The 25,490-nt window shown below is 47.0% G+C and overlaps 1 protein-coding gene and 1 long non-coding RNA gene across 2 annotated transcripts in view; one reads left to right on the top strand and one right to left on the bottom strand.

Annotated features, from left to right (window-relative positions):
- LOC130282755 (uncharacterized) overlaps positions 1–25,490 on the bottom strand; it is a 57,338-nt gene that overhangs the window by 15,079 nt on the left and 16,769 nt on the right. Inside the window, exon 2 of the long non-coding RNA XR_008846520.1 lies at positions 21,462–21,551. This is a non-coding gene — a long non-coding RNA (uncharacterized LOC130282755). The remainder of the gene's footprint in view (positions 1–21,461; positions 21,552–25,490) is intronic.
- LOC130282753 (pancreatic lipase-related protein 2-like) overlaps positions 1–25,490 on the top strand; it is a 53,756-nt gene that overhangs the window by 21,136 nt on the left and 7,130 nt on the right. The window contains 5 exon segments of the mRNA XM_056531378.1: positions 21,210–21,282; positions 21,387–21,432; positions 21,512–21,560; positions 22,675–22,829; positions 22,914–23,039. Of these exon segments, the coding sequence (XP_056387353.1) occupies positions 21,512–21,560; positions 22,675–22,829; positions 22,914–23,039 (330 nt within the window). The 5' untranslated portion in view covers positions 21,210–21,282; positions 21,387–21,432.

Genomic DNA, 25,490 nt, shown 5'->3' with positions numbered 1-25,490 from the left:
CGGGAAGCTTTTACTTTCGTTTTAGACGCGCCGATCAATTTTGATCGCCTCGTCTAAAGGGTTAATAGCGCAAGGCACAATGATCGGTGCCGCACGCTATTAGCCCAGGGTCCCGGCTATCATTAGCCGCTGGGACCAACCTGGTATGATGCGGGGTCACGGTGTGACCCTGTTTTAAATACCGGGGCTGGGCGGAGAGAAGTTCACTTAGCCTTTGCATTGTGTGTCTGTGTGTGCCACACTAAGCATGGACGACAGAAAGAGGAGAAGAGAACTGTCTGAGGACTTGAAAACTAGACTTGTGCACAAGAAAAATTTTCGTTTCGTTTTGGATAAAATTTTTCATTTGGATAAAATTATCGGTTCGGTAATATTTTCGGTTTTGATTTTTCGGATACATTCGGTATTCGGGTGTTCGGTTTGATTTTTCGGATACATTCGGGATTCAGGTTTTTATTTTATTTCGGATACATTTGGTATTCGGGAATATTCGGGTAAATCTTTTTTAAGCAGGGGACCATTATCGGGAGCGTGTGTGTGCAGGAAAAGAGGGCAGCCGCAGAGATTGGAACATTGGAAGACAGGTGAGATAATATAATTTTATGTGATTTATTATTAATACATAATGTAATGTTGAATGAATGAGTAAATGAATGAATGAATGAATGAATGCTGTATGAATGATTGATGTGTTTGATCGATGTGTTTGATTGTCGGGTGATTTATGTATAACATGTCATGTCACTTGCGCTAACACTGTAACTGTTACCAGGGTGCCTCCAGCTGTTGCAAAACTACAACACCCACCCAGCATTCCCTAACAGCCAAAGGATGTCTGGGCATGCTGGGAGTTGCAGTTTTGCAACAGCTGGAGGCACACTTTGGCAAACATGCGCAAAGCTTTTTAATTCATTTTCAAATTCCGCTCGCTTTTTTCAGAAATTGGTTAGTAGGTCAATAACATGCATAGTAATTGCCTTGGGAACATTTTTCATTCATAAAACCGCAGGCTTAATTAGATAATTGACGTGTAGAATGTTGGGACCCCAAACATTCCAAACGGCAATTATACAATTAAGGCTGCGGTTTTATGAATGAAAAATGTTCCCATGGCAATTACTATGCATGTCATTGACCTACTATAACCCATTTCTGAAAAAAGTGAGCGGAATTTGAAAATGAATTAAAAAGCTTTGCGCATGTTTGCCAAAGTGTGCCTCCAACTGCAACTCCCAGCATGCCCAGACAGCCTTTGGCTGTCAGGGCATGCTGGGTGGTTGTTGTAGTTTTGCAACAGCTGGAGGCACCCTGGAAACTGTAACAGTCAGAAACAGTGTGTAGCGCAACAGTGTTAGCGCAAGGATCAATATAAAAATTAGAATAAATTCTTTACTTTCGTTTACGGATAACGAATGCATTCGTTATTTTGCTATTCGTATTATCATGGCTATTCGGGAATGTTCAAAATATGTTTTCGTGCATTCCGATCGGTCCGAATGCCCGAAAACGGTAAAATTCGGTAAATTAGACATTCGTGCCGAAACGAATTGCACATGTCTATTGAGAACCAAAATTGTGAAAAATATCAACAATCTCAAGGTTACAAGTCCATCTCCAGAGATCTAGATTTGCCTTTGTCCACAGTGCGCAACATTATCAAGAAATTTGCAACCCATGGAACTGTAGCTAATCTCCCTGGGCGTGGACGGAAGAGAAAATTGATGAAAGGTGTCAATGTAGGATAGTCCAGATGGTGGGTAAGCAGCCCCAAACAAGTTCCAAAGATATTCAAGCTGTCCTGCAGGCTCAGGGAGCATCAGTGTCAGCGCAAACTATCCATCGACATTTAAATGAAATGAAATGCTATGGAGGAGACCCAGGAGGACCCCACTATGGAGGAGACCAAGGAGGACCCCACTGCTGACACAGAGAGACAAAAAAGCAAGACTACATTTTGCTAAAATGAACTTGAGAAAGCCAAAATCCTTCTGGGAAAACATCTTGTGGACAGATGAGACCAAGATTGAGCTTTTTGGTAAAGCACATCATTCTGTTTACCGAAAACGGAATGAGGCCTACAAAGAAAAGAACACAGAACCTACAGTGACATATGGTGGAGGTTAATGATATTTTGGGGTTGTTTTGCTGCCTCTGGCACTGGGGGCCTTGAATGTGTACAAGGCATCATGAAATCTAAGGATTACCAATAGATTTTGGGTCGAACTGTACAGCCCAGTGTCAGAAAGCAGGACAATGACCCCAAACATACGTCAAAAAGCCCCCAGAAATGGATGACAACAAAGCGCTGGAGAGTTCTGAAGTGGCAGCAATGAGTCCAGATCGAAATCCCATTGAACACCTGTGGAGAAATTTTAAAATTGCTATTGAGAAAAGGCGCCTTCCAATAAGAGAGACCTGGAGCAGTTTGTAAAGGAAGAGTGGTCCAACATTCCGGCTGAGAGGTGTAAGAAGCTTATTGATGGTTATAGGAAGTCACTGATTTCAGTTTTTTTTTCCAAAGGGTGTGCAACCAAATATTAGGTTAAGGTTGACAATAATTTTGTCCAGCCCATTTTTGGAGTTTGGTGACATTATGTCCAATTAGCTTTTTTCCTCCCTTTTTTGGTTTAGTTCCAATACACACAAAGGGAATAAACATGTGTATAGCAAAACATGTGTTACTGCAATCCTTTCCTGCGAGAAATACTTAATTTTTTTGAAAAATTTCAGGGGTGCCAACATTTAAGGGCATGACTGTATGTGCACTGTATGGCTGTGAGGCATATATATGTGCAGAGACTGTTGGCAGTCCCCCTCACCTACTCGCTCTTTGCTCCATGTATTTTGCTTTCTTTGCTGGTTATTGACCTTTTCATAACAAATTGTCCCATAAAGCAGAGGGGAGACTTTAGACCTCCCTGGGGCGGAGCAGTGATGGCTTCTCTTGTGTCTCCGGTCATGTGATCTGTTGGATGCCGGAGCAGACGGACAGTTCCCGGGCTGTTATATAATCTATAGCCTTATGTGATGTGTTATCCTGAGCTTGGCCTTGGACGTCAGATTCTCCTGACCTTCAGGTTATATTCACACAGTAAACAGACCGGGCTCGAATGAGCGGCCGTCTCCCATCATCTGAGGATTAGGCTGGTTTATGCAGTCCTATGTAAATCCAGCTAAATCTTTGTATAATAAGTATAAAGCCTATTAGGCTGTATTTGTGCAAGGGGCGTATTTTCCACCCCATGCACTTCTAGGTGGGGCGTTAAGGAGTTGGGGGCGGTGGTATATTACGCCCCCTGCCCCTACTGGTGGGGTGTACATAACGTTTTGCGGATGCCGCTGTATCTGACGTTCGAATCTCCCACCAAATTTTGGAGTTCCAGAGCTGCACACTAAACTGGAGCCTCACTTTTCTTGAACCTACGTCAGGTGGTGCAGTCCCGGTGTCTCTTGTTCCCTGCTCTGCCACGCTGGGCCGCTCGTCATTTGCGTGGTATAGTATTTGGGGGTGCTTCTGCTTCGGACTGATTCCGCAGCAGGCATGGCTCGGGATCTGGGTTAGCTTAATTGAATGGTCCCCGCCGGCTGCCCTGCCCCGGCTTTTGGTCTGTTTAGCTGGAAGCTGTTGCAGGGTTGTCAGGCTGGTTTAGGACGTTTGCGGAGGGAGGTTTCAGCGTTGGGACGTTTGTAGTTTACTTCCTGCCGCTCCTGCCACTCTGCTCTCGGAGGTGAGATGCATTGGTGGAGTGTACGGAAAGGGTCTGCGCTGCGGCTGGCTACTTCATTCATGGTGCCTGCGTGATCCGGCCAGTTGTTAGCTCCGGGTCACGCGAACTTCACCTGGGGCCTCGACGGGGATAAGACAACACGGCAGTTTGTACCCACGGTCATGTTGGGCTTGTTTGTGGACTCTGGCTCCATGTCATGGGGGGAGTCGGCGGGTTGCTGAGCGCATACTGTCCTGTCGTCATACCTGGCATATATGTCATATAATTCATACTTACGTAGCGTTGCGTTTGTACCATGTATTCTACTGTGTTTTCATTCATACTGTGCATTCACTCATAACATTCATACCGTGCATTAATTCAAAGCATTTATACCGTGCATTCTACTGTGCTTATACGTGCATATACTTTGGCGCGTCATCTCCGACATGCTTATGTCACTACTTGTATATCACATCAGTTTCATCTAAGGAAACTGGAATAGCAACACAGTACCGGGGTGTCAGTATATCAAATAAGACATAAATTATGTCTAAAAAATATATTTTTTTTACCCCTTGGTACAAGGGGTTTCATATATGACCTCCACAAGTTAATAACCACCAACCAAAGAGAACGGAGTCATTTAGATGAAGTTAAAGCATGATCACTTTTATTAGTTACATTAAAAACATAGGAGATGGGGAAAGGCAAACCAACTGGGGGAGCCTTAGACAAAAAGGGACGACACTACCTGCTCATGTGTATGGAAGATACAAATCAATAAAAGTGCATGGTGCATACTGTAACAGTGAGCGCTCCGGTCCCCTCCTCTGTACCGGAGCGCTCGCTGCCTCTGCCTGCTGTTCCCCGGCGCGTCCCGGTCAGACACGCTGGCCGAGAGCGCGGGGATTCCTCCGGCGGGGTTGCGGCTAGCGTGGCGGCTGATCACCGCACAAGCGCCACAACCTGTTCCTCCTCACCTGCAGCTCCGTCCTTGTGTGCTGCCTCTGTTCCCCGACGCGCGCGGCCCCGCTCCTTAGGGCGCGCGAGTGCCGGCTTCATGAAGTTTAAAGGGCAAGCGCACCATTAATTGGTGCCTGGCCCTCACTGTTCTATAAATGTCTCCTGCCCCTACCTGCCCTCGCCGGATCTTTAGTGCCTTGTGCCTAGTGAAAGCATTCCCTTGTTCTGTGTTGCCTGTTGCCTGTTGCCAAACCGTTGCCCGTGACTACCGCTAGTGAACCTGTGCTGCCTGCCCTGACCTGTTGCTTGACTATCGCCTGTGAACCTGTGCCGCCTGCCCTGACCTCTGCTATGTCCGACTACGCTTCTGCCTGCTCCTCCTGTACTGCACCATTCTCAGCTACCAGAGGGGTCGAGTCGCTATCGGGTGGAACGACCTGGGGGCTACCTGCCGCAGCAAGACCATCCCGCTTTGCGGCGGGCCCTGGTAAAGACCAGTAGTCCCTTAGATTCCGTTCCCCTGGTACGGCCCACATCATCGCCCCTCTGGTTCAGTGGATCCACCTCCAGTTCCCTGACCGGTACGTTACAGTAAGATCCGGCCATGGATCCCGCTGAGACGCCTCTTCCTAGCCTTGCGGATCTTACCACCGTAGTGGCTAAACAGAATCAGCAGATAGCCCAGCAAGGTCAACAGTTGGCTCAGTTGGTCGCAATGATGCAGCAACTCCTGTCTGCCCAGCAACAGCCGTCTCCTCCACCTGCACCTGCTTCTCCATCTCAGCCTGCAGTCGTCTCCAGTGCCAGAGTCCGTTTGTCCTTGCTGGACAAGTACGACGGTGATCCGAAGCAGTGCCGTGGGTTCCTGTCGCAGTGCTCACTCCATCTCAAGTTACTGGCCGTCCAGTTCCCGTCCGAACGAGCCAAGGTGGCTTTCATACTCCGCTTGCTCTCCGGGAAGGCCCTGGCCTGGGCTACACCTTTATGGGACCGCTTTGATCCAGCCACTACCTCCGTCCAGAGCTTCTGTCAAGAGTTTCGGAGTGTTTTTGAGGAACCTGCCCGGGTTACCTCAGCAGAATCTGCTTTGCTGAACCTGACCCAAGGAGGCTCTACCGTGGGTGAATATGCCATCCAATTCCGTACCCTCGCCTCCGAGTTGAATTGGAACAATGATGCCCTCTGTGCCACTTTCAAGAAGGGACTAAGTAGTGAAGTTAAGGACGTCTTAGCTGCACGGGAAATACCATCTACCCTCAGTGACCTTATTCTGCTGGCCACTAGGATTGATAAGCAATTCGCCGAAAGACAAGAGGAACTTCTTCAGGAGAAAGAGAGAGCTCGTCCTAGACGCTATCCTCGTCTGGCTCCCGTTTTTCAGCGCCCACCGCTACCCGTCTCGGGGCCTCCCACTGTGGAAACCATGCAGGTGGACCGGTCTCGTCTGACCCCGCAGGAACGGAGCCGTCGCAGAGACGAGAACCTGTGTCTGTACTGTGCTAGTACCGAGCACTTCCTCAGAGACTGTCCTCTTCGTCCACCGCGTTCGGGAAACGCTCGCACCTAGTAAACGTAGGAGAGGCGTTGCTAGGTGTGGATTCTTCCTCTCCACGTCTTATGGTATCAGTGCAGCTTTCCGTTCCCTCCAAGTCTACCTTCACTGCCACCGCCTTCTTGGATTCTGGATCTGCTGGCAATTTCATCCATGCCTCCTTGGTTGACAAGCATCAAATCCCTGTGGTTCGTTTGCCCAAACCATTTTTCATTTCCACTGTCAACGGAGAGAGACTTTCTGCCACTGTGCAGTACCGCACCTTACCATTACTGATGGGCGTATGATTTTCGCACACTGAAACGCTGGAGTTCTTGGTTCTTCCCTTCTGTTCCTCAGAACTCCTCTTGGGGATGCCCTGGCTTCAGCGCCACTGTCCCATCCTGGATTGGACCTCCGGAGAGATCCTGAAGTGGGGTTCCTCCTGCTCCGGTCGTTGTCTCAAGTCTGTGCTCGTCAAACATGACCCCGTTGTTCCTCCGCCACGGGTCTCCCGGAGCCTTACCACTGCTTCGATGACATCTTCTGCAAGAAGCAAGCCCAAGTTCTTCCGCCTCATAGACCTTACGAATGTCCAATCGATTTGGTGCCCGGTTCTACTCCACCCCAGGGTAGAATCTACCCACTCTCACCACCAGAGACTCTCGCCATGTCAGAATATATTCGTGAAAATCTGCAGAAAGGTTTCATAAGGAAATCTTCTTCTCCCGCTGGGGCCGTTTTTTTCTTTGTTACCAAGAAAGACGGCTCCCTCCGTCCTTGCATAGACTACAGAGGCCTAAACAAGATAACTGTCAAGAATCGTTACCCTCTTCCCTTGATCTCTGAGCAATTTGACCGCCTCCGTGGGGCTAGGATCTTCACCAAGCTGGATCTATGAGGTGCTTACAATCTGATCCGAATCCGAGAGGGCGACGAGCGGAAGACCGCCTTCAACACTCGGGATGGCCATTTTGAATACCTGGTGATGCCATTCGGTCTTTGCAACACACCTGCTGTATTCCAAGAGTTTGTCAACGACATTTTCAGAGACTTGCTTTACACCTGTGTGGTCGTATATCTTGACGACATCCTCATCTTCTCTCCCAACCTGGATCAACACCAGGTCCATGTCCGTCAAGTCCTTTCACGTTTTAGAAGGAATCGCCTGTATGCCAAGATCGAGAAGTGTCAGTTCGAGCGATCCAGCCTGCCCTTCCTTGGGTACATCATTTCAGCCCAGGGTCTACAGATGGACCCAGCCAAGCTCTCAGCGGTATTGGACTGGCCACGCCCCTCTGGACTCTGTGCTATTCAGCGATTTTTGGGTTTCGCCAATTATTATAGGCAAATTATTCCCCATTATTCTACTCTGGTGTCACCCATTGTAGCTCTGACCAAAAAGGGGGCTAATCCCAAATCTTGGCCTTCTCAAGCAGAAGCGGCCTTCCGGTCATTGAAAGCCTCTTTTGCCTCCGCACCAGTACTCTCCAGACCTGACCCCACTAAGCCTTTTTTCCTGGAAGTGGATGCCTCCTCCGTGGGAGCCAGAGCCATACTTACTCAGAAGTCACCCAGGGGCAAGACTCTTTCTTGCAGATTCTACTCCAAGACCTTCACTCCCGCCGAGAGAAATTATTCTATTGGCGATAGGGAACTATTGGCCATAAAATTGGCACTTGAGGAGTGGAGGCATCTTCTCGAGGGCTCCATCCACCCTGTGAGTATCTTCACAGACCACAAAAACCTTGCCTATCTCCAATCCGCACAAAGGCTGAATCCACGTCAGGTCCTTGTTCTTTGCTCGCTTTAATTTCGTGATCCATTTTCGTCCTGCGAGCAAGAACATCAGGGCTGATGCCCTTTCCCGCTCTTCCGACGTGCTGGGAGACGAGTTAACTCCCCAGCATATAATTCCGCCTGAACGCCTAATTACCGCTGCTCCTGTGGAACTGCGCTCTCACCCTGCAGGCAAGTCCTATATGCCTCCACGTCAGCGCCTACGAGTCCTCAAGTGGGGCCATGCCTCTTTATTCGCAGGTCATCCTGGGGTACAGAAGACTCTCCAGCTCATCTCCCAAAGATACTGGTGGCCTACTATGGAGAAAGATGTCCCGGATTACGTCCAAGCTTGCATGATTTGTGCTCGGGACAAGTCGCCTCGTCAGAAGCCTGCTGGTCTCCTCTTGCCTCTCCCTATTCCTGAGATTCCGTGGTCTCACATCGCCATGGACTTTGTTACTGATCTCCCCTCCTCCCATGGAATGACGGTCATAGTTGACCGCTTCTCGAAGATGGCTCACTTCGTACCTCTGCCTGGTCTTCCGTCTGCACCTGTGTTAGCCAAACCATTATTCAGCATATTTTTCGCCTCCACGGTCTTCCCAAGCACATTGTCTCTGACCGTGGGGTACAATTTGTCTCCAAATTTTGGAGGGCTCTATGTGGTCAGCTCGGGGTCAAGTTGGACTTCTCATCTTCCCATCACCCTCAGTCCAATGGCCAGGTGGAACGGGTGAATCAAATTTTGGGAGACTATCTACATCATTTCGTGCCCTCACGCCACAGTGACTGGTCTGATCTGCTTCCCTGGGCAGAATTTTCTTATAATTACAAATACTCCTCTGCCTCTAACAAGTCTCCATTTTTTGTAGTCTTTGTTCGCCATCCTCTTTCACCTCTGCCGCTGTCCTCCTCTTCTCTCATACCGGCTGTTGACGACCTGGTCCGAGATTTCTCTTCCATCTGGCGAGAAACCCGCACTGCTCTCCTCAAAGCCTCTGCCCGCATGAAGTCCCAGGCCGACAAGAAACGTAGACTTCCTCCAGAATTTTCTCCTGGTGACAAAGTTTGGCTCTCCTCCAAATATATCCGATTCCGGGTTCCAAGCTACAAGTTGGGTCCCCACTACCTGGGACCCTATAAGATCAAGAAGCGAATCAATCCAGTATCCTACCAACTCCATCTTCCTTCCTCCCTCAGGATTCCCAACTCTTTTCATGTCTCCCTCCTAAAACCTGCCATCTTTAATCGCTTCTCCCCCAAGGTTTCTACTCCTACCCCTGTGACCGGCACTACTGATGTATTCTCTGTCAAGGAGATTTTGGCATCGAAGTTCATCCGGGGGAGAAGATTTTTTCTGGTCGACTGGGAGGGCTGCGGTCCTGAGGAGAGATCTTGGGAACCTGAAGAGAACATCTTGGATCGCAGCCTCATCCTCAGTTTCCTTGGTACCAAAAGGAAGGGGAGACCTAAAGGGGGGGGGGGGGTACTGTAACAGTGAGCGCTCCGGTCCCCTCCTCTGTACCGGAGCGCTTGCTGCCTGCTGTTCCCCGGCGCGTCCCGGTCAGACACGCTGACCGAGAGCGCGGGGATTCCTCCGGCGGGGTTGCGGCTAGCGTGGCGGCTGATAACCGCACACGCGCCGCATCCTGTTCCTCCTCACCTGCAGCTCCGTCCTTGTGTGCTGCCTCTGTTTCCCGGCTCGCGCGGACCCGCTCCTTAGGGCGCGTGCGCCGGCTACATGAAGTTTAAAGGGCCAGCGCACCATTGATTGGTGCCTGGCCCTCACTGTTCTATAAATGTCTCCTGCCCCTAACTGCCCTCGCCGGATCTTTAGTGCCTTGTGCCTAGTGAAAGCGTTCCCTTGTTCTGTGTTGCCTGTTGCCAAACCGTTGCCCGTGACTACCGCTAGTGAACCTGTGCTGCCTGCCCTGACCTGTTGCTTGACTATCGCCTGTGAACCTGTGCCGCCTGCCCTGACCTCTGCTACGTCCGACAACGCTTCTGCCTGCTCCTCCTGTACCGCGCCATTCTCAGCTACCAGAGGGGTCGAGTCGCTATTGGGTGGAATGACCTGGGGGCTACCTGCCGCAGCAAGACCATCCCGCTTTGTGGCGGGCCCTGGTGAAGACCAGTAGTCCCTTAGATTCCGTTCCCCTGGTATGGCCCACGTCATCGCCCCTCTGGTTCAGTGGATCCACCTCCAGTCTCCTGACCGGTACGTTACACATACATTAAGGTGCATACATCTACGGGTCAAAGAGGGACCTCTATAAAGTGTACATATGCTTGAAAGTGCAGACATGCATACCACTCACTGGGAGCGAGAATAAAAATAACAGCAGCAGAGCAGGAGCGACGCCACCCCTACGATCACTTCGGCGAACCTTCGTCCTGGGGGTGTGCACATCAGTTTCATACATATTGTGTAGGGAGCTCTGACATACGCTATAACAGTTGTATCACGCATACGCCACTACACAGTTGCTACTTTCATAAGTTTACTCTGTCGTGTCAATCACACGCTACGTTACGACTGTGCCGCGCATGCGCTTCATCATAGTGGTACATGCACATGCAGCAATAGTATTTTCATGACAATAAAAAAAACTCATAGTATTTCACGGTACAGATGCTAGTTGCATTCATATTTTGCATGCGCTCGTGGTTTTAATGTACATACGCTGGTAGCTTCATACTGTACTTACGCTAGTAGTTATTCGGTATATGCACTAGTACCATTCATACTGTACATACATCAGTAGTTGTTATACTGTATATACGCTTTACCATCTATACTGTACATACATCAGTAGTTATACTGTATTTACGCTTGTAACATTTGTACTGTACATGCATCAGTTGTACAGTATATACGCTTGTACCATTTAAACTGTACATACAACAGTAGTTGTTATACTGCATATACGCTTGTACCTTTTTTTACTGTACACGCATAAGTAATTATTTGTTGGTGTGCAGTGCATGCGATCATAGTATCTATCTATATGCAGCACATATGGTCATAGTATTTATGGCATTATTCCGTTCAGACGCTCATGGCATGTATACTATTTGTATGCTCACGACATCCATACTATCATACGCTCATGGCATTTATACTGTTTGCACGTTCACGACATCCATATTATTATATGCTTATGCTTTACATTGTTCATACGCTCATGGCATTGACACTATTCATACGCTGTGGTTTTTATATTATACTTACACTTATGGCAGTTATTCTGTTCATACGCTCATAGTAGTTATGTCGTCTCGTACGGTCATGGTATCTATACTGTTCTTGCGCTCATGGTAGTTATACTGTTCACGGCTTTTATTCTGATCATAATTGTAGCATATATACTATTTACATGCTCGTGGCACTCATACGCTTCTAACACTTATAGTATTTATACTGTTCACACGTTCATACCATTCTTTACGGTTCATATGCTCATGGCATATACTGACCATACACTCCTGGCATTTACAATTTCACATGCTCATGGCTTTTTAGCATCCATACGCTTATGACCGTTATTCTGGTCCTATACTCATGGCATTTATACAGTTCATACGCTCATCATATTCATACGCTCTCGGCATTCATACTGTTCATACGCTCACTACATTCATACTGTTCTTAAGTTAATGCCATTCACTATGGTTACACGCAAATGGCATGCATACTGTCCATATGCTCATTCTATTTATACTGTTCTCACATTAATTGGCTTTTTGTACTGTTCATACGCTCATGACATTTATACTGTTTCATACGCTTAGGCATTTTTATGGGTCATACGCTCATAGCGTTTATACTGCTCATACCCTCTTAGTGTCATACTGTTCATACCTTCTTGGCTTATTACTGTTTTCATATGCTCTTAGCCATCATACTGTTCATACGCTCATGACATTTATTCTGTTCATACGCTCATGGTATTACATGGCTCATAAGCTAATCGCCTTTATACTGTCTGTACGCTATGGCTATTATGCTATTCACAAGCTCCCAATTGTTCATACCTCCATAGCATTTATGCTGCACATGTACTCTTGGCGTTTTGTGTACTCGTGGTGTTTGGTTGTGTGCATGTGCACATGACGTATGTGCTGAGCATAATCTTGTGTCATTCGTTTTCATGTGTCCATGGCGTTTGTGCCGCGCAGGTGCTCGAGGCGTTCGTGTTTCAGGCGCCCATAGCGTTGGTGCTTTCGGGCACTCGTGGTGTTAGTGCGGTACAAAAGTGAATGGCGTTTGTTCTATACGTGAGCTTGTGGCGTTGGTGCTGTGCATACGCACATAGTATTTACTGCATGAGGCGATGGCATCTATGCTGTTCACGCATTCATATGATTTATACTGTACATACTCATAACATTTATGGTTCACATTGTGCACACGCTTGCAGCATTTATACTGTACATTCAATCACAGCTCTTGAGTTCTCTGTTCGTACCGTTTGATACAGTATATTCGCTCATATCATTCACGGTACTTCACATATCGGCACATAACTTTATACGGTACATACGCTACAGCAGTCATACTGTTATTATCCAGTACATAACTGCTTTGCATTTATTCCGGGCATGCATGCAATTTAAACTATACTGTGAGTTTTGATAGCATGCGTTTATTTCTCACTGTGCAGTCAGACACAGCATTTATATGGTACATAGGTTCTTAGCTTATATATCACCCATACGTCCATGACTATTTACTGTGCATAGACAGTAAATACACCAACGTCGATACTAGAATACTTTTGACAGTTTCATAACATCGATATGTTAAATAGCATCCTTACACTATAGTCATCAGACATTTTGAAATCATGAATGTTTACAGTTGTGTTATTGTGTCTGTTAGTTTCAGCAGAAGTTCCGGCTATTTATTACTATTACAGCGGAGTCTTACATTTACTAGCAATACCAATTGTATCATGTACGCTATCAAGTCATTCTCATTCATTGATAGGATTGGCGCAGCACACTACGCAGACATTAGTTTATCTTGCAGGTTACAGTTCATAACACGTGCCTGTGCTACTATGCTGTTATACCGGCATTCGTTCCTGCAGCTGATAGGTCACTCAAGTTACTTTAGTAGTTGTACCACATTTAGTCACTAAATCAGTGTTACGGTCACAAATTAGCATTTGTATCTCCATATCTTATATTCAGCCTCTACCTTTCAATCCTTTGTCCAAGGTCATGGACTATGTAATTGTTGCAGACACCATTTTGGCACCTTTTCTCTATTGTGTTGTACATTTGTAGTCTATCCCTTCTTCCATGGCCAGCACTCCATTCCACCCATTCAGCCCAGGTGTTTTTAATTAACAGGAAACTGCATAAGGATTTACTCCTTACATTCTCCCAGCCCTCTGGTAGGGAGCACATGGTAAGTGGTCACACTGGTATGGTTCTCTGTGGCGGCCAATGTTTCTGTGATTTTTTATCTGTGGGGTGGTGCGGTGGATGCTATGAGCTTGATGGGGCAGCGGTGGGGCTGCCTGGCCACTGGTTCGTTCCCCCTGTGGGCATGGTGTCTCGGAGGCAGTGGTCACCGCCCGGCGCTATGCCAGTGTTAGGTTAGGGACTCACTCTGACTAGGTGGCCTTGACATGGCAAGTGGGCTCGTACTTTTTGATCAAAATGTATAATAACAACCTGTTAGTTTTTTAAATTATGCTGAGAAGCAAATAGATCAAAATACATATGGTGGATGTGCGGCTGTCTTTCTCTATTGTGTTGTACAAAATGACAACATTGCCTGACAACATGCCTGCCACATTTGCCAGGGGCTGCACTGCGCGTTGTTGTTACTGACACGTCTTCACAGCAACACCATCGCAACACATAGGCAGTTGTATACCCTTCATACCTGCCACATCTGCAGGGGGATGCACTGCGAAGTTGTTTGTTACTGACATGTCTTCAGAACAGCAACATCATGACACATAGGTGGCTGTATACCCGTTAGACCTGCCACATCTGCAGGGTGATGCACTGCATAGTTGTTGTTTCTGACACGTCTTCAGAGCAACAACATCACGACGCATAGGTGGTCGTATACTACTCATGTCTGCCACGTCTGCAGGGGGATACACTGCGTAGTTGTTGTTATTGACACGTCTTCAGAGCAGCAACATCATGACACATAGGTGGATGTATACCCGTTATACCTGCCACGTCTGCATGGGGATGCACAGAGCAGTTTGTTATTACTGACACGTCTTCAGAGCAACAAAATCATGACACATAGGTGAATGTATACCCTTCATACCTTCCACTTCTGCAGGGGAACACACTGTGTAGTAGTTGTTACTGACACGCTTTCAGAGCAATAACTTCATGACACACAGGTGGTGGCAAAAAGAATGATGGTTATGCTAGACCTGTCACGTCTACAGACACGATGGTTACGCAAAGACCTGGCACATTTATTGGCACGATGGTACACAAGACTTGTCTAATCAACAGGCACGATGGTTCTTGAAAAGAACTTTCACGTCTACAGGTATGATGGTTATGCAAAGACCTGTCATGTCTACAGGCGTGATGGCGATGAAGGGATCTGTCACTCGCAGCGGGACACTGGATTAGACTTCAGGCAAGGTGTTTATATTAGTGTAGTTTGATTGACAGGTGATATGGCACCACAAGGTTATTATCACCAAGGTCTGTCATGTAGTTCTTGTTGTGTGTTATTTTCCTAAGTTCATTTTTGTCGCTTAATAGCAGGGACTGGATAGTTTCATAATATGCCTGACAGGTATCTATTGGGTTCCCTCTTGCATTGATGTCATTGGCAAGTATGTTAAATAGGCATTTATCAGCTAGTATGTCAGCTTGATCTTGTTTCAGTGCCGGCTCCTTTATTACAGAATGGGCATGACTACCACAGCTCTTCGGTACCAGGCATTGATTACTAGTTCATGATTCTAAGTTCTGTTAATTTTCCTACTAGGTTCATTTTTTGCCTACTACATGCCCCCATCACGGTTATGGGCACAAATCTGACCGCTTACATACAGGTAGGTATGTATCGTTGTAATCACAAGCACAATTGTGAAGCCCCGAGCACAATAATTAAAAATCTGGGAAATCTGTTCAGGACCCTCCCACAGTGAAGAGCAGCTACAAAGAGCATCTCTGGAGGACCCGTCCTGTCCTGCACTACACAGATAACATATTCCACCTGTGGGGGTGCTGCAGGAGAATGGCACACTTAGCTAAGTTTCCCCACAGATTGCAGTTGATAGTCACTGAGATTTAAATTATGTGTGCCACTGATCTTGGGGGCGCCATATATAGTTACATAGTTACATAGTTAGTACGGTCGAAAAAAGACATATGTCCATCAAGTTCAACCAGGGAATTAAGGGGTAGGGGTGTGGCGCGATGTTGGGGAAGGGATGGGATTTTATATTTCTTCATAAGCATTAATGTTATTTTGTTCCAGGAATGTATCTAATCCTGTTTTAAAGCTGTTAATTTTTCCTGCTGTGACCAGTTCCTGAGGTAGACTGTTCCATAAGTTCACAGTTCTCATGGTAAAGAAGGCGTGTCGCCCCTTGAGACTAAACTTTTTCTTCTCCAGACGGAGGGATATGACTGCATGGAACAACCCAACTGTACAATGATCCCACTGCCCTCCCACTTGCTGTAAATAATGACATAACAACAAGATTCCTATTAATTGGGCTGGGTGATTGTCACAGCTCTTATTTATTATAAACATATAAAACTCAGTCAAACTTCAACAACTGCATTGCAGTCCACCAACAATGTAACACAGCAACTTCACATACTTCTTTAGCCAAAGCAGTATGTCAGCCGCCGGGTCCCCGAAGGGCATGTTTGCCATTGCCTCCTTTTCTCCGGTTGTTATCCTCCTATGCCACTGAGGAGCCCACGTACTCCTACACGGTGCTCCGACTGCCACCAAGGAAGAATGCCTGTTCGACACCATCTTGTATGCCGGACAAAAAGATGTTGTGACCAATATCATTTAAATGAATCCCATCAGGAATCCTGCACAAACCTGGCCATATGTGAGTTCACAAGGCGCCGAGACCTCTCGTTGCCTTCGTGTCCCTGCCAAGTTACCCGTGGCACGATCTCCAACCACACTATGATACCCTCCATAAAGAATCCCGGCAGTCTCTCCAGATCGGTCTTCATAACCTTGATCAGTTCAGGCACCCTCATGAAACATAGGTTGTTACCTCCAGAATGTAGAAGTAGAATCACTGAAGAGCAGGCTGATCTGGCAATATCCACCATCTCCGTCAGGACATGAGCCCACCGCATTCCACTGATGCCACGCCAGTGCACCGCCAAATTGTTAAATTCCCAATGACTGGCCACCAGGACGACAGTTGGTTCTCTGTGCCGGACGGTTGATATAGGAGTGACCCAGAAAGAACACAGTAGCAACCGGAGGATCTGCCAAGAGAAAACAGGTTATAAAAGCAATTCAGGATGAACATACTTTGCGTAATAAGAAGATCTCCACCACCCTATGCGCTGAATTTCCCTCACCGGCAAACCCGCCCTTGATGCCTCCATAGCCGTGCCAATCCGAAATGAATGGGTCCCAAACTCAGCAGCTGGAGCACCCAGATACCAATAATTCATAGGACACAGGGCGGTGGCACTTGCAGCGCACATGCGTCCGCTGCCACCCCTTCAGCGCCTGATGAATAGAGAAACACTTGGTGACATCAGCCCACCCCAAAAGCTTAGGATAAAAGCTAACCCCCGACATGCGTCATCTCGCTACCAGCGCAGAAACATTAGAAGAGCGCAGCACCAACAAATAATCAACTGACACCCCCAAACAGATCCCGTCATCCAAAGCCACATCCCACCCCTTGACCAGAGAGAGCCATTCCCTCCAAGCCTTACCGTGAATTGACCATGTGGCAGCCGCCACTGATGACTCGATAAGGGGCATTAAGCGTTGTTCATGAGGTCCCACAACAGATGACCAGGCCGCAATGCACCTTTTGTGGCCAGAGAAAGCCGCCGAGAGGAACCCGACCCATCGGCATCACCAGGGCAAAAACCAAATGACCCACAGGCAAAAACCAAATGACCCAACAAAACCTGCAATTGTCTCAGTGTAACCTTCCTCACCTCACAAAAACTCTCAACCAACTCCAGCAAACGGGTCAATTTCTCCTCCGGGAGTCTAAAAATCATATGCTCAGAATCAATCTCAATACCCAGAAAAGAAATCATCATGGCCGGACCCTCAGTCTTCTCTGCCGACAACGGAACACCAAACCGGGCCATCAAATACCGGAAGGAATCCAACAAGAACTGACACCTAGAGGACCCTGCCAGGGCCACACACAAAAAATCGTCGAAATAATGAATTATAGAATGACTGCCCATTTCAAAACACACCACCCACTCCAAAAAGACGCCAAACATTTCAAAGTAATGGCACGAAATGGAACATCCCATGGGCAAACAGGTGACATAATTGAAAAACCCATCAACACGACAACCCAACAGATGATAGAATTTCGGATGCACCAGCAACAACCTAAACGCTTACTCAATGTCAGATTTTGCCATCAAGGCCGACTGACCAGCCCCCTGCACCAGCGCCACTGCTCGATCAAAAGAAACATATGAAAAAGAGGCATCCTCCCTCAGAATGCCATCATTCACAGAAGAAACTTTCGGATACGAAACGGGGTGAATCAAACAAAACTTCCCAAACTCTTTCTTCGGAACAACACCCAAAGGGTAGACTCGCAAATTAGCCAAAGGGGGGCAATCAAAAGGGCCCTTACCAACCTTATCTCACAGTACCACAGGGTACTTCCTGGCCGATTTCAAATTATCCGGATAAACAGGATCTGAATCCCTCAACACAAACGTAATCAAAAAAACAAACAAACTGAAAAACATCCCACAACACACCAGCATCTTCCCTATTAGGGTATTGCTCTAACCACTGGCCCATTACGGAACACAGAACCGAACACAGCAAAAGCCTGCAACCAATTTCCCATAGTCTTTGCTACTGCGGCTTCCTATCCACAAATTTATCCGAATTAGGCCTATGCTCCTTATCAATAGCATGTTGATCCGCAGAAACTAGCAACTATATGTCAACATACTGATTATCCCAAATCTTTTTCCTAGTATCCTCATCCACATGTATACCCAAGGGGCTAATACCAAAAAATAATTCTTACTTATGGACGCCTGCCCTAACAGGAGACACACGCCGTCCCAGCGTCCCAGAAACCGGCTGGCCTTCCAGTCCAATCAACAAAGCCTTTAGAGTAGGTTGCAAGTCCACCGCCCCCCCCCCCCAGAAATCCATACTCCTGCGAAATCAAACTCACCAGTCTGCACAGGAATGCCAGAGGGTGTAGAAGGTCCAGCAGGAGACGTCGTATTCAGAACCAGCTCTGACACTGCCGCTTGCACCGTCTCAGGAACCGCGAGGGGCCGACTGCCCCGCAGGATGACCCTCTCACAGAACGTGAAGGCCTACTACTCCTGCCACCTCACCTGGATCTCCGCTCCGGGCTCCAAGAGCTATAGGAACTCCCGACTGAAGATGATAATGAGCAGGGTCTCCGGAACGCTCCCTACTCCGTGAATCCCGGCGGTAACATCTATGGTGCTTCCTATGAGACTCGGCTGTCCTGCTCCGCCGACTGTGGGCAGAAGCCCGGGAAGAGGACCACGAGGGGGACCTGCATCTCCTACCCCCGGATCTATCATGAACACGGTCACGCGGTGGCTAACTAACTGGCCGCTGACTGTCACCATACAGCAAGGGAGACTGGGAAGGCTGAGAAACCTGCTCAAAAGGGGGCGGCTGAGATGACAGGGGGAATGCAGGGGCATCTACAAACGGAGGATCCTCAGCCAAGGGATCCACAGGCAAGGGAGTGGGTTGTAATGGCAAAGGAGGACCCCCCACAGGCAGGCAAATATATTACATTGGAAGGACCAGGAGGAGTACCAGGCACCTCCTCAGCCGAGGGGGTGGCTATGACCTGACTCGTTGGAACCCATATTAGGAGCCCGGAAACCCACCATGCTCAACTGACAACCGTGCGTGTCACTGCACAGTGTGCCAGCCGGGAGGTGCGGAGCGTGTCCCAGCCGCAACCGCGCTGCGCACAGGATTCATACTGGTGGAGGCCGAGCACGCGACAGTGCGGCCTCGCCACCCGACAGCAGAACCACCAGGGGGACTAGTGCTTAATCTATTGTGGGGGCGCGATTGACTAGTAGTCCTATGGCCCACTACTGGAACCGCAGATGACCCAGGGGCAGTACCTGAGGTAACAGGGGGAACAGCAGCAGCCTGGCAGCCAATCTCAGCTAGAAGCCAAGGCAGGAACGCTGCATGAGTCAGCATGTGCTCCTGGATCTCAGACCAAAAGGACTCGTCAGCCATGCTTGAAGGATACAAGCTTCTCCTAGCACGCCGTTGAGCAAAAGAGGGAGAGCAAAGGGAATGGTTTATAACAATTTGGGGCATACCCCAACACTATAGTTAACTCATAAGGCAGAGTGGGATGGATCTACCTCCCATGGATTCCTACATTAACCCTATCCATCCTTGCATTCAGGGTTACCTATGCCTAACACGGCCAGGTAATCTGCAGCCTCCCAACCATTCAGAATCCAGTCGGACATCCTGCCATTTGGGAATGGCCCTGTCTTGTCTCGCTTCTGACCCGAAGTCCTGCATTTAACTTGCAGGTTGTAAGACTGACAGAGCAAAGAGCCATTGGCACCTCACTCTGTCAATCACTCTTGTGCCCACCGGCTGCTTTATGCCGGCAGTCACAAGAGGCTGAGTGCCTCAGTCCCAAAAGAAGAGGCCACACAGTGAACAGTGCAGGAGCTGGCAGGTGAGTGTTGGTGTTTTTTTTATATTGGTGAAGCGGCAACTATCTACAGGGGGCAGCTATCTACTCAGCTACCTACAGGGGGGTAGCTATCTACATGACCACCAGCTACCTTTCGAGGGGCAGCTATCCACAGGGGGACAGTTATCTACAGGAGGGCCAGTTACCTACAGGAACTACAACTTTTTAAAAGGGGCAAGTTACTTACAGGGGATCAGTTGCTTTCAGGGGCGGCCAGCTACCTATGGTGGGGGCAGTTATCTACAGGGGGGCAGCTACCTACAGGAAGGGCCAGCAATCTACTGGGGGAACACTACCTATGGGGGGAGCTATCTACAAGGGGCCTGCTACCTACCTGGGGGGCAGCTTTCTATGGTAGTATGCTACCTACAGGGGATGGGGGGCAGCTATCTTCATGGGGCATCTACCTACAGAGAGCAAATAGATACATGGGGTAGCTATCTACAAGGTAACCTACCAAAAGTTGAAACTATATACAGGGGAACCCACCTACAGGGATCAACTATCTACAAAAGAAACTACCTATAGGGGAACACTATCTACAGGGGGACCTACCTACTGGGGACAAATATCTACAGTGTACATCTCCCTACAGGTTGGAACCTACCTAATCCGGGCACCTACATAATTGGGGAAACTACCTAAAGGGACCTGTCTATCTACTGGAGCGACATAATTACCTAATTGGGGGGGGGGGGGGGTTGGGGGGGGGGCTAACTATTCTTCCCTAACGCACTTATCTACCCTCTCTACTATGTGGGAGACCAAGGGGCCAAGGGGGGAATTACTACTGTTTTGGGCACTGTAGGTGCTGGAAAAATGCAAAGCCTAAAATATTTGTCTGACAGGTTCTGCAGAGACAAGTTATGGCTGGAAGAAATCATCATGACGGTCTAGGATGTAAACTGTAATGTTTCTTATATGGCCTGTTGTGGACATTATGGTGATTGTTGTCAGTCTGTTACATCTGTGTTGCACGATCGCGTGCAGGTGCCACTTCTGATTTGGCCAAAGAAACCCTGTGGCATTAAGCAGATAAAATAAGGCAATATTGTACAAAACATCCCTTACTGTAGTGTGGGAATCTACTAACAGACAGCCCATATTATGTCCATAATTATATTTTCTGCCTTTTCCCAAAATTCTAGAAGTTCCAGATTTAGGCTAAAAACCAGTAAATCCATCTGACATGTGTGGAGTCCATTTTCGGTCTATTTTAAGTCATTACTAATTGCCGTCACGTTTCGTCTTAATCACATCTTTGTTTGCTTTATTATATAACATCAGATAGACACAGATATTCCGCATCTGTTACATTCTCCTGTTGTCCCTCGTGAGATGGTAAATTTCCACATTACAGGTCAGTTCAATATTCCTACAACAACATAAGTATTTATAGAACTATAGGATAAAGCTCCATTAATCATTAACTGCGCATTCATCCAGGTCTATGTATATATACAGGGAGGTCTGAAGAGTCTTCAGCTGACAGCAGCTCCGGGATACAAAGGTGACTGTGATACATTGTATCTTATTTACCTGGCCCACTAGGGGGAGCTGTAACCTTCTTTATATTCTCCTTTCTGTAGATGATGCTCATCTGGACCATTGGTATTTTCTTCTTTGCCGCTGTAAAAGGTAAAGGTTATTTTTTGGATGTAACTCAGGATCAGTACATGATAAGTAATGTAATGTAATGTACACAGTGACCTCACCAGCAGAATAGTGAGTACAGCTCTAGTGTATAATACAGGATATAACTCAGGATCAGTACAGGATAAGTAATGTAATGTATGTACACAGTGACCTCACCAGCAGAATAGTGAGTACAGCTCTGGAGTATAATACAGGATATAACTCAGGATCAGTACAGGATAAGTAATGTAATGTATGTACAAAGTGACCTCACCAGCAGAATAGTGAGTACAGCTCTGCAGTATGATACAGGATATAACTCAGGATCAGTACAGGATAAGTAATGTAATGTATGTACACAGTGACCTCACCAGCAGAATAGTGAGTACAGCTCTGGAGTATAATACAGGATATAACTCAGGATCAGTACAGGATAAGTAATGTAATGTATGTACACAGTGACCTCACCAGCAGAACAGTGAGTACAGCTCTGGAGTATAATACAGGATATAACTCAGGATCAGTACAGGATAAGTAATGTATGTACACAGTGACCTCACCAGCAGAATAGTGAGTACAGCTCTGCAGTATGATACAGGATATAACTAAGGATCAGTACAGGATAAGTAATGTAATGTATGTACACAGTGACCTCACCAGCAGAATAGTGAGTACAGCTCTGGAGTATAATACAGGATATAACTCAGGATCAGTACAGGATAAGTAATGTAATGTATGTACACAGTGACCTCACCAGCAGAATAGTGAGTACAGCTCTGGAGTATACTATTGGATATAACTCAGGATCAGTACAGGATAAGTAATGTAATGTGATGTACACAGTGACCTCACCAGCAGAATAGTGAGTACAGCTCTGGAGTATAATACAGGAAATAACTCAGGATCAGTACAGGATAAGTAATGTAATGTATGTACACAGTGACCTCACCAGCAGAATAGTGAGTACAGCTCTGGAGTATAATACAGGATATAACTCAGGATCAGTACAGGATAAGTAATGTAATGTATGTACACAGTGACCTCACCAGCAGAATAGTGAGTACAGCTGTGGAGTATAATACAGGATACGTTTTCTTATTTGTGTTTGTTCTTGCAGGCGGTGAGGTTTGTTATAACAGACTCGGTTGCTTCTCTGATGCTAAACCATGGGCTGGTACCGTAGAGAGACCCATCACCAAATTACCGTGGGCCCCAGAGAAGATTAACACCCGTTTTCTTCTTTACACCAGGAGTAACCAGAACAGTTACCAGGTGAGGCTCATGATTCCCAGCTCTATAGTAGACGTCTCTTCCTCAGATCCAGGCTCCTGACCATACTCTGTGTTTTCTTTCCAGGCCATTAGCGCCACCAACCCCTCCACCATCTCCTCCTCCAACTTCCGAACTTCCAGGAAAACCCGTTTTGTGATCCACGGCTTCACCGACAGCGGAGAGTCCAGCTGGCTGTCCGACATTTGCAGGGTATGGGGGACTTGTCATGCAGGACCTGGGGGATGCATTAGACTGCAACAGTGTTTCCCAACCAGGGTGCCTCCAGATGTTGCAAAACTACAACTCCCAGCATGCCTGGACAGCCTTTGGCTGTCCAGGCATGCTGGGAGTTGTAGTTTTGCAACAACTGGGGGCACCCTGGACTACAATATAGAGCAGTGGTTCCCAACAGTTCTTTTAAAACTACAACTCACAGCATTCCTCTCGGACAGCCTAGGGGTTGTAGTTTTGCAACAAACTGGGATACGCTGGTATACAGGTAGGCTGTCAGAGCATCACTGGAGTTGTAGTTTTGCATCTGCCTGGGACCATGAGTCGTGAAGTGCCTCCAGCTGTTGCAAATCTTCAACTCTCAAGATACCCATACAGCCATGCTGGGAGTTGTAGTTTTGCAACAGCTGGAGGTACCATGCTTGGTAAACATTGCTGATTTTTGCAGCATGGTGCGGATTATAGTGCATTTGTTTCCAGAATTCTATGTGTGTTTCCTAGCGCCTTGTTGTAGTTAGTTTTGTTTCCAGTCAGTCCAGGCATGCTGGGAGTTGTAGTTTTGCCACAGCTGGGGGTGTCCTGCTTGGTAAACACTGCTTTATATATTGCTAATTTTTGCAGTATGGTGCGGATTATAGTGCATGCTCTGTGCAGTTGTTTCCAGCATTCATTGTGTGTTTCCTTGCATCTTGTTGTGGTCAGTTTTGTTTCCATTCAGTCCGAGAATGCCGCCGGTAGTTGTAGTTTTGCAACAGCTGGAGGTAAGATACTTAGTAACCACTGCTTTATAGATTTTTGCAGTATGGTGCATAGTTTTCTTGACCCCTTGGGGATGGAGGGTTTTTCCGTTTTTGCACTTCCGTTTTTTCCTCTTTAACTTTTAAAAATCATAACCCTTTCAATTTTGCACCTAAAAATCCATATGATGGCTTATTTTTTGCGCCACCAATTCTACCTTGTAATGACATCAGTCATTTTACCCAAAAATCTACAGAGAAATGGGAAAAAAATCAATGTGCATGAAAATTGAAGAAAAAAACGTCATTTTGTAAATTTTGGGGGCTTCCGTTTCTACGCAGTGCATATTTCAGTAAAAATGACACCTTATCTTTATTCTGTAGGTCCATACGATAAAAATGATCCCCTACTTATATAGGTGATTTTGTCGGACTTCTGGAAAAAATTATAACTACATGCAGGAAAATGTATCTGTTTAAAATTGTCATCTTCTGACCCCTATAACTATTTAATTTTTCCACGTATGGGGCGGTATGAGGGCTCGTTTTTTGCGCCGTGATCTGAAGTTTTTATTGGTACCATTTTTGTATTGATAGGACTTTTTGATTGCTTTTTATTCATTTTTTTATTATATAAAAAGTGACCAAAAATACGCTATTTTGGACTTTGGAATTTTTTTGCGCATACACCATTGACCGTGCGGTTTAATTAACAATATATTTTTATAATTCGGACATTTCCGCACGCGGTGATATCACATATGTTTATTTTTATTTACACACTTTTTTTTTTCAAGGGGAAAAGGGGGGTGATTCAAACTTTTATTAGGGATATTTATGATCTTTATTAACTTTTTTTTCACTTTTTTTTGCAATGTTATAGCTCCCATAGGGGCCTATAGCACTGCACACACTGATCATTGTTATCCCATAGGTGGCTATAACACTGCACATACTGATCTTTTACACTTATCATTGTTATCCCATAGGGGACTATAAGACTGCACACACTGATCTTTTACATTGATCAATGGTTTCTCACAGGAAACCATTGATCAATGATTCTGCCGCTTGACTGCTCAAGTCTGGATCTCAGGCACTGAGCAGTCATTCAGCGATAGGACAGCGAGGAGGAAGGTAGGGACCCTCCTGCTGTCCTACAACTGTTCGGGATGCCGCGATTCCGTTGCAGCGATCCAGAACAGCGACCTGAGCTAACCGGCATTAGTTTACTTTCAGTTAAGACGCAGCATTCAACTTTACTACCCTGGTACCTACCGCCACAGAGGTGTCAGGAAGAGCCGGTACCAACAGGCCCAGAGTGTCAACAATGGTGCTCCTGGACCTAGGCGGTAACAGGCTGGCGTTATTTAGGCTGGGTAGGGTCAGTAACAATGGTCCTCGCACACCCTGGTAATGTCAGGCTGTTGCTGCTTGGTTGGTATCTGGCTGTGAATAAAAATACAGGGAACCCTATGCATTTTTTTTTTTTATTATTTATGCAAAAAATTTTCATTCTCAGCAGGATACCAACCAAGCAGCAACAGCCTGACGTTACCAGGGTGGGTTAGGACCATGGTTACTGGCCCTCCCCAGCCTAAATAATGCCAGCCTGTTACCGCCTAGGCCCAGCAGCGTCATTTTTGATGCTCCAGGCCTCAAAAATAGCGCTGCTGAGGCTAGGCTCTTCCTG

Source organism: Hyla sarda, chromosome 7 (genome assembly GCF_029499605.1).
Source record: "Hyla sarda isolate aHylSar1 chromosome 7, aHylSar1.hap1, whole genome shotgun sequence".
Classification (NCBI taxonomy): Eukaryota; Metazoa; Chordata; class Amphibia; order Anura; family Hylidae; genus Hyla; species Hyla sarda.
The sequence above is the reverse complement of the archived record's forward strand: the minus strand, read 5'-3'. Positions and strand labels throughout refer to the sequence as shown.